Source organism: Macaca thibetana, chromosome 19 (assembly GCF_024542745.1).
Source record: "Macaca thibetana thibetana isolate TM-01 chromosome 19, ASM2454274v1, whole genome shotgun sequence".
Classification (NCBI taxonomy): Eukaryota; Metazoa; Chordata; class Mammalia; order Primates; family Cercopithecidae; genus Macaca; species Macaca thibetana.
The window spans coordinates 29,301,184-29,310,560 of NC_065596.1; the positions used below are offsets into that span (position 1 = coordinate 29,301,184).

Consider the following 9,377-nt stretch of genomic DNA (forward strand, 5'->3'; position numbering starts at 1 on the left):
GCCTGGTGGTAAGGGGTGTGATGGGGGAAGAGGGGCGCCGCTTAAAGGGGCCGCGGTCCTAATGATGGTTTTGAGAAGCAGGAAGCCAAAATGCCGAGTAGCGGGGGCCTAAAAAGAGGAAGATTGGTTTCCGGAAGAAGTCTGTTCTTTAATACCCAAATGTTTCCCCACCGCGCCTAGAATCAGACCACTGAGAAACAAGAAGTGTTCTGTCCCTTTAATAGCTTTGTTTTAGGAGTAACTCCCCTAGCCGTGTGGGGAGGCTTAGGACGGGCGGGTGCAATACTCGTAGGGGAGTCTCAGCGACCATGGGGGGCACCATCCACTGTAAGACAGAGAACAACGGCAGGCGTCAGTTTAGAATGGAAGGGGCAGGGGGCGTGCAGGGGGCGTGGGCTGGGCCGCGCAGGGCTCTACCATCGGAAGTCTGTGAGCGGGGAACCGGAATGTACCAGGTCGAGAAGCACTGGGCTGAACCACAAGAAGCCAACAGGAGGGGGGAATCGGGATGTCCAGATTCAGCATTAGGCTGAACTACCTGAAGGTCTTCATGGGGGGTGTGGACTGTACCATGTTGCGAAGCCGGGGGGTGTGAGATCCCTGGGCTGAACCACAGGGAGGCAGTTGTAGATTCTCAGTAAGGGGGAAAGGAGCATCAGATTGTGGAACAGCGTAGAGTAGTACGACTTGGAAAGGGAGAGAGGATCCAAATTGTACCATTTTGGAAATTCACAGTAATAGGAAGCACAGAACAGTAGGTAATCGCACCATAGGAAGGCAGGGGTCAAGGGTTATAGACCAAGTTACAAAGCAGTGAAGAGGAAAGACAAATCGTGGGACAGCAATGACCTAGGGCTGGAAGGTGGACTGTGCCACGTTGATATGTAGGGAGAGAGAGAAAAAGAGACAGCTCAGGAGGCTACACCATACAGACGCAGGAAGGGGGATGGGACTGAATCACATGGAGACACCAAGGGGAGACACATATAAGCGGGTTAGCCCACGACATAGAGCGGGTGCAGACTGGACCATACCATGCAGGCGGTAGTTGGGGCCTCGGCAGCGCCTCTCGGGGTGCCGGGGGTCCCTGTTGCCCCTCAGTGCCCTGTGGGCCAAAGGCTGCAGGGGCCGGCCATTACCGCTGAGGCTCTGGAATATCTGGGATGGAGGATTCTGGCTCAGGAGTCTCAGGGAGTGCATCTGCCATAGAAGGAGGGTGGGAAACTGGGAGTGAATAGTGAACGGTCTTGGTGACGTCACGTGGGAAATCCCGCCCCTGGGAGCAGGTGGGCGGGGCCTGTTATCAGCCCCACCCCACCCCCAAAGGTGGTCTGAGCCTCTTACCTCCTTAAATTCAGTCTATGAGGAGAGGGAGGGCAGGTGAACAAGGGGATACCCAGGCCAGTGAGTGGAGTACCCAGGCCTAGGAAGGGCGGTGCGGACAGAGGGTCACCTGGAGGGAGGTGATATTGAGGGCCCGGTCGATGAGGATCCAGGTGACAGTCTCGGAGCAGGGCGGGGTGCTGAGAGAGCCCTGATAGGTGATAAAGCCGAAGGACTCTGGGAACAGGAGCTCCAGGCTCAGGTCTTGAAGAAAGTAGGCGTCATCTGCAGGAATATCAGGCCAGAGTAAGGAGGGCGGCACTCTTGAACACCCCCTCGTGTGTGACCACTGGCCCCAGTACGCCAGGGACTTACTCTTGTAGGAGATGCGGGTGATGGTGTCGCGGTTAAGGAGACGACTGAGGAATGGGTTAGAACTACCAGCCACCTGTGTGGGGGTACAAGGTGAGGACACAGGAGCCCAGAAGTCCAAGCCCTCAACCGTCTGCTCCCCCAGGACCCAGGAGTCTGGGCCTCCCAGCACCCCTCTTCCCTCAGACCCCGGGTTCCAGGCACCCAAGTGCTCCCTCCCTCCGAATCTCGCCTCCGCTCACGTTGACAAAGAGGCTGAGAATGGCCAGGCCATTGGGGCTTCGGGAGGCAGCGCTGAAATTCCCGTAGAGTTCCTGGTTGAAGTGAATGAGCTGCACCTGGGGTTAGCACAGAGCATGGGGTCCCCCAGCAGAAGGGGAGGAGAGGATAACCCCAGCTTTGGGGGCCCGAATCAGGCTGAGGATTAGTGCTTAGGGTGGGAGGTCAGTTCTGTGGAGGAGGATGGGGTGAGGCATTACGAGGGTGAGGTGGGAGGAACTGGGGTGACTCAGGTTCGCCGGTAAACAATCAGTGGTCACTACCTCAGCAGAGAAGCCCTGGTGGTTGATCTGATGTTCGGAGCCGGCTCCGTCGCGAGCTCCAAACAGCAGCCGCAGTTCACTGAGTCGGTGGCTATAAAGGAGGGGACCCCCAGACACATTGACCACAGGTCGGGGTGCAGGCAGGAAGGAGACATGTCGGCCAGTGTTGTACAAGGTTCCCCGGAGCTGTGGGAGAGGCAGGAGCTGTCAGGGGGCAGGGAGAAATCTTTTCTTTCCCGTTTCCCACGCTTACATTTTCTGATTACAACAGTCTTTTTTTTTTTGAAACGGAGTCTCGTTCTTGTTGCCCAGGCTGGAGTGCAATGGTACGATCTGGGCTCACTGCAACATCTGCCTCCTGGGTTCAAGCGATTTTCCTGCCTCAGCCTCCCGAGTAGCTGGGATTACAGGCATGCACCACCATGCCCGGGTAATTTTGTATTGTTAGTAGAGACAAGGTTTCTCCATGTTGGTCAGGCTGGTCTCAAACTCCCGACCTCAGGTGATCCACCCGTGTCAGCCTTCCAAAGGGCTGGGATTACAGACACTGAGCCACCGCGCCCGGTTTTTTTTTTTTTTTTTTTTTCAAATAGAATCTTGCTCTGTTGCCGAGGCTGGAATATAGTGGCAGGATCTTGGCTCAATGCAACCTCTGACTCCTGGGTTCAAATGATTCTCCTCCCTCAGGCTCCCGAATAACTGGGACTACAGGTGTGTGCCACCACACCCAGCTAATTTTTGTATTTTTAGTAGAGATGGGTTTTCACCGTGTTGGCCAGGCTGGTCTTGAACTCCTGACCTCAGGTGTTCCACCCACCTTGGCCTCCCAAAGTGCTGGTGTTACAGGCGTGAGCCACCGTGCCTGGCCTCCAACAGTCATTTAATCATTCAACGTAATTTGAACACTGACCACTTTTCAGGCTCTGTGCCAGTCTGTAAGTTGGTGCCCAATATTGGTGAATTTCTTTGATCAACAAATATTGACTGAGCTGGTGCTATGTGCTGTGGATACAAGAATAGAGCAATAGGCCAGGCGCAGTGGCTTATGCCTGTAATCCCAGCACTTTGGGAGGCCGAGGCAGGTGGATCACCTGAGGTCGGGAGTTCAAGACCAGCCTGACCAACAGGCTCTACTAAAAAAAATACAAAATTAGCCAGGGTGGTGGTGCACGCCTGTAATCCCAGCTACTTGGGAGGCTGAGGCCGGAGAATCGCTTGAACCTGGGAGGCGGAGGTTGCGGTGAGCCGAGATTGCACCATTGCACTCCAGCCTGGGCAACAAGAGTGAAACTCTGTCTCAAAAAAAAAAAAAAGACTAGAGCAATAAACAAGTAGACAAAACTCATGGGCCTCATGGAGCTTATGTTCTAATGAAGGCAAGAGAGACAATTGTGAATCACATAAGTAACTGCTTCATTAACTACATCCTGAGGTCATGCTTGGGGGAACTGGGAGCTCTGAGGTGTCATGAGGAGCTCAGCTTAGATGGGGGGGGGGTGTCAGGAAAAATTTCCCTGTGAAGGTGACATTTTATTTTATTTTTTTTTATTATTTTGAGACAAAGTCTCACTCTGTCACCTAGGCTGGATTGCAGTGGCACCATCACAGCTTACTGCAGCCTCAAACTCCTGGGCTCAAACGATCTTCCTGCCTCAGTCTCCCAAGTAGCTGGGACCACAGTCACATACCACCATGCCCAACTAATTTTCAATTTTCAATTTTTTTTTTTTTGGTAGAGAGGGTTCTCCCTGTGTTGCCTAGGCTGGTCTTAAATTCCTGGGCTCAAGTCATCATCCTGCCTTAGCCTCCAAAAAATAATGGAATTATAGGCATGAACCACTGCACCTGGCCAAAGGTGACATTTTAATGGGGACCTGAAGGATAAGCAGAGGTGACTTGCAAAAGAACAGAGAGAAGGGCATTCCGAGAAGCGAGAACAGCAGTGCAAAGGCCCTGAGGTGGCCTGTTTGAGTAACAGCAAAGAGATTTCACCGAAGTCCAGTGAACGGAGGAGAGAGAAGTTATGGGGGCTGAATGGTGCAGGACCTTGTGGAAAACAGTAAAGAGTTTTGCATTTTTATTTAGATAAACTGCATATATAGGCTGGATGTGTTGGCTCATGCCTGTTATCCCAGCACTTTGGGAGGCTGAGGTGGGCAGATCACCTGAGGTCAGGAGTTTGAGAACAACCTGGCCAACATGGCCATCTCTACTAAAAATACAAAAATCAGCTGGGTGTGGTGGTAGCGCCTGTAATCCCAGCTATTTGGGAGGCTGAGGCAGGAGAATCGCTTGAACCCAGGAGGCGGAGGTTGCAGTGAGCCTAGATCATGTCACTGAATTCCAGCCTGGGTGACAGAGTGAGACGCTGTCTCCAAAAAAAAAAAAAAAAGGCCGGGCACGGTGGCTCAAGCCTGTAATCCCAGCACTTTGGGAGGCCGAGACAGGCGGATCACGAGGTCAGGAGATCGAGACCATCCTGGCTAACACGGTGAAACTCCATCTCTACTAAAAAATACAAAAACACTAGCCAGGCAAGGTGGCGGGCGCCTGTAGTCCCAGCTACTCAGGAGGCTAAGGCAGGAGAATGGCGTAAACCTGGGAGGCGGAGCTTGCAGTGAGCTGAGATCCGGCCACTGCACTCCAGCCTGGGCGATAGAGAGAGACTCCGTCACAAAAAAAAAACAAACAAAAACAAAAACAAAAACAAAAAAACCAGAAAACAAGACAACAACAACAACAAAAATAAATAAATAAATAAATAAATAAATAAATAAATAGGCTGGGCACAGTGGCTCACTCCTGTAATCCCAGCACTTTGGGAGGCCAAGGTGGGCAGATCACGAGGTCAAGAGATCAAGACCATCCTGACCAACATGGTAAAACCCCATCTCTACTAAAAATACAAAGATAAGCCAGGTGCAGTAGCTCGCACCTGTAATCCCAGCACTTTGGGAGGCTGAGGCAGGTGGATCACAAGGTCAAGAGATCAAGACCGTCCTGGCCAACATGGTGAAGCCCGGTCTGCACTAAAAATACAAAAGTTAGCCGGGTGTGGTGGCATATGCCTGTAGTCCCAGCTACTTGGGAGGCTGAGGCAGGACAATTGCTCGAACCCAGGAGGCAGAGGTTGCCGTGAGCCAAGATCAGGCCACTGCACTCCAGCCTGGGCAACAGAGCGGGACTCCAACTCAAATAAATAAATAAAAATAAACAAATAAATAAACTGCATATATATAACACATTTGCCAGAGTGCCAAACATACAGTAAGTGCTACGTAAATGTTTGCTATTATTACATATCCTAATAGGAGGATTGTGAGCAGGAGTGATATGATCTCATTTGTGTTTTAAACGTCTCTCTAGCTGTGGGGTGGAGAATGGATTGCAGGGAGTAGAGAGGCAGGCCAATGAGGAGGCTACGCCACCAGTCTGGGTGAGAGATTATGGTGCCTGCATGAGACTGGGGGCAGTAGAGGGCGTGATAGGTGAAAGGACTTAAATAATATTTAGTAGCAAGGCTAGAAAGAACATGGATTGGAAATGGATGTGAGGGAGAGAGGATGGGATGGGAAATGGCTTTAAAGCTTTTGGCTGGGGCAGCTAAATGAAAGGTAATCCCGGTTCTTATAAGAAATTATATTGGCCAGGCACGGTGGATCACGGCTGTAATTCCAGCACCTTGGGAAACCAAGGCAGGAGGATCGCTTGAGCCCAGGAGTTCAAGACCAGCCTGGACAACATAGTGAGACCCCACATCTACAAAAAACTTAGCCAGGCATACTGGCATACATCTGCAGTCCTGACTTCTTTTTTCTTTTCTTTTCGTCTTTTCTTTTCTTTCTTTCTTTTTCTTTCTTTCTCCCTCCTTGTTTTCTTTCTTTCATCTTTCTCTCTTTTCTTTCTTTTTCTTTCTCTCTCTTTTCTTTCTTTGTCTCTCTCCTTCCTTCCTTCGTTCCTTTTTCCTTCTTTCTTTTCCCTCTCTCTCTGTCTCTCTGTCTCTCCCTCTTTCTATTTTTCTGAGACGGAGTCTTGTTCTGTCGCCCAAGCTGGAGTCCAGTGGCGGGATGTCGGATCACTGCAACCTCTGCCTCCCGGGTTGAAGCGATTCTCCTGCCTCAGCCTCTCCAGTAGCTGGGATTACAGGCACCCGCCACCACACCCGGCTAATTTTTGTATTTTTAGTAGAGACAGGGTTTCACCATGTTGGCCAAGCTAGTTTCGAAACCTCGTGATCTGCCCACCTCAGCCTCCTGAAGTGCTGGGGTTACAGGTGTGAGCCACCACACCCGGGCATGTCCTAGCTACTTTTGAGGTTGAGGTAGGAAGATCACTTGGGCCCAGGAATTTGAGGTTACAGTGAGCTATCATTGGGCCACTGCACTCCAACCTGGGCCACAGAGTGAGATGCCAATTCCAAAAAAAAAAAGTATGGTTCCCAGCATGGTATTGGAAAGCAGGTCCCACCATTCATGCTACACTGCCTGGTTTGAATGCCAGTGCTGGCTCTCTGTGTGATCCTAGGCACGTAACTTAACCTCTGTGTGTCAGTTTCTGCATGTATATGATAAGGTTAATAACTGTACCCATTCTGGCTGGACGCGGTGGCTCATGCCTGTAATCCCAGCACTTTGGGAGGCCAAGGCAGATGGATCACCTGAGGTCGGGAGTTCAAGACCAGCCTGACCAACATGGAAAAACCCCATCTCTACTAAAAATACAAAAAATTAGCTGGGCATGGTGGTGCATGCCTGTAATCCCAGCTACTTGGGAGGCTGAGGCAGGAGAATCGCTTGAACCCGGGAGGCAGAGGTTGCGGTGAGCCAAGATCACACCATTGCACTCCAGCCTAGGCAACAAGAGCAAAACTCCATCTCAAAATAATAATAATAATAATAATTGTACCCATTTTGTGGGGTGGTTATGAGATTAGAGGCTCATCAAGCTTTTAAATCTGCCTGGCACAGGAAATGTTCTACTTTTCATTGCTTCTGCAGAGATGGGGAGACCAGGGGGCCACGGTTGGGATGGGAAGAATGAGTGATCCATTTAACAGTGTAAGCAGCCTTCTCTCCACCCACTGGGTGTCCCCTCCTCCCCCAAGGCTGCTCTCTTACCTCAGCACCCCATTCCCCAGTCTCTACTCATGCCCATCCCCAGTAGATTCGATAGCTCCTCCCTCCAAGCCCCTTACCTTCTCTCCTCCAGTGCTGAGCCTTAATGGGGGCAGAAAGGGGTCATAAAGAACCCTCTTCAGCTCCACATCCACGGGGCTCTGTCGCTTCCCCACCGCACACAGACTCCATGCTGCGTTCACCAGGCCCCAGAAAGGAGGCCCTGGGGGTGGGGTCGGAGTAGGAGGACAAGGAGTCAGAAATAGAGACTGGATCCCGGGGCTGGCATCTGCTGAGTGGGCTGTGGTCTGGACTCCCAGATCCCAGGGGAGGAGGGGCTAGGGACCTGGACTCCTGGGTCTGAGGGAGGACTGGGCTCAGATCCAGAATCCTGGGTCCTAGAAGAATCTTGGAATAGTTTCCAAGTTTAGTGGAGACGGGTTTCGCTAAATTGGACAGGCTGGTCTTGAACTCTGGACCTCAGGTAATCCACCCACCTCGGCCTCCTAAAGTGCTGGGATTACAGGCGTGAGCCACCGCGCCTAGCCGAGCCAACCCATCAAGCCATCGTAGATGGAACTACAACTCCCAGCAGGCCCCAGGGCTACCAGCCTACCCCTCTGCTGCCTACCTACCCCAGAGCCCCATGGGAGTTGTAGTTCTTTTTTTTAATCTCTCTTGTCCCACAACTGTATTATTATTAATGTGTTGGGGAGAGAAGCTGCAAGAGAGGGCTGGACAAGGTGGGGGACGGGGTCACCCAGCCTCCGGTTCCTAGCGGGAGCCAGGACCTTCCTCTCCCGGCAAACACACACATAATCTCCACCCCCACACTTTCCTTCCACTCACTCCCACTCACTACTTGAAATGCGCATGTATAATGTCCCATGGTGAGCCCCTGGGGTTCAGAGGCTGGCCCGACTCCTGAGGGACAGAGAAGGGGGCTGGGACTCCTGGTCCTGAGGGGAGGAGGGAGCTGGGAACCCAGGTTCCTGAGTCTGAAGAAGGAGGCGCCGCGAGGGCCGGACTCCTGGGTCCCCGCCTTGGCGGCACCTGGCACGAAGTTTCCCTGGAGATTATCCTTGTAGCTCCACCAGTCCTCGGGGTCAGGTGCTGGTCCGATGTGAGCTGGGAAGAGAGCAGCATGAATCCCTCTCCTTGGCACCCCCACCTCCAACCTCCCTCGGGGGCTCCTGCCGGGAACCCCAGGTCTTACCTGCTGCCCCCAGTGCAGCCCAGAGTACCAGCGCTCGAGGGGCGCTCAGACGAGCTGCAGCCCCCATCCCCAGGAGGCCTCCGAGGGACCCCTGCCCAACGCCCTGCCCCCCCACTCAGCTCCTCTGTCCCCTCCTTCTGGGACCCTGTCCCTCCAGGACTTCCAGCTTTCCTCTCCTCCCCACAGGGAGTCCCAGTTCCCCAAACGCCAGAGCAGCCAGGGACTGAGACCCCTCTCTTCAAACCCACTCCTCTCCCGTCTCTCTGTGCCTTTCCTCTTTCCTCTCCTCTTTTCCCGGAACCCTCGAGTCTCTCTCTAGCTCCTGATCTTCCTACCCCTCTCAGCCTTCTGCTGCCCCCAGGGCTACCTCTTGGTTCCTAACCCACACCCCCTCTCCGTTCTCTTTTCATTAAGCTCTCCCAAGCCACCTAACTCCAGGTCTCCATCCAGCATCTCCTCCTCCTCCCTCTCTCCTTTCCAGCTCCTGCCTCTTCTCCCCTCTCTCCTTCTTCACCTCCTCCCGCCCTCTCTCTGTGTCGGCCTCCAGCTTCGTGCTCTCCCCACCTCCTCCTCTCCTGCCTCTTCTCCCAGTTTCAGTCTCTCTTCTCTCCCGTCCCTTCCTCCCTCCTCCCCCTCCCTCTCTTCCCTCCCGTGGTGTTATTTAATTTTGTTGTTGGGTGTGGGGAGCAGGTGATCTCACAGCAGCAAACACTCCTCGTGTTGGCTGGGGGTGGGGGGTGCGAAAGGGGCAGGATTCGGAAGGAGGTAGGGGGCTTGTCCTCGGTTTCCAGCGGCTCTGGGGCCACGCGG

General features: G+C 53.1%; 1 protein-coding gene across 3 annotated transcripts; it reads right to left on the reverse strand.

Annotated features, from left to right (window-relative positions):
- Positions 1 to 202: 202 nt before the first annotated feature.
- On the reverse strand, positions 203 to 9,377 carry CA11 (carbonic anhydrase 11). Of its 3 annotated transcripts, none has more exons than XM_050772501.1 (9): positions 8,568 to 9,375; positions 8,405 to 8,479; positions 7,432 to 7,574; positions 2,238 to 2,423; positions 1,938 to 2,033; positions 1,699 to 1,771; positions 1,454 to 1,608; positions 1,035 to 1,200; positions 203 to 325 (listed from the first exon to the last, which is right to left on the reverse strand). In XM_050772501.1, exons 1-9 carry the CDS (start codon positions 8,632 to 8,634, stop codon positions 300 to 302), a joined length of 987 nt encoding a protein of 328 aa, XP_050628458.1. In that variant the 5' UTR covers positions 8,635 to 9,375; the 3' UTR covers positions 203 to 299. The 3 variants fall into 3 exon arrangements, with proteins under 3 accessions (XP_050628458.1, XP_050628457.1, XP_050628456.1); XM_050772500.1 differs by lacking the exon at positions 203 to 325 and adding an exon at positions 369 to 686 and having other exon boundaries at positions 1,938 to 2,009; positions 8,568 to 9,377; XM_050772499.1 differs by lacking the exon at positions 203 to 325 and adding an exon at positions 369 to 686 and having other exon boundaries at positions 8,568 to 9,377.

Bases quoted from the DNA above. Each gene is read 5' to 3' on its own strand.
- CA11 (XM_050772499.1), bottom strand. From the start codon at position 8,634: ATGGGGGCTGCAGCTCGTCTGAGCGCCCCTCGAGCGCTGGTACTCTGG. The intron at 1,609-1,698 runs GTAAGTCCCTGG...ATATTCCTGCAG, and splicing joins CACCCGCATCTCCTACAAGA to ATGACGCCTACTTTCTTCAA. The intron at 1,201-1,453 runs GTGACCCTCTGT...CTTCTATGGCAG, and splicing joins TCAATATCACCTCCCTCCAG to ATGCACTCCCTGAGACTCCT.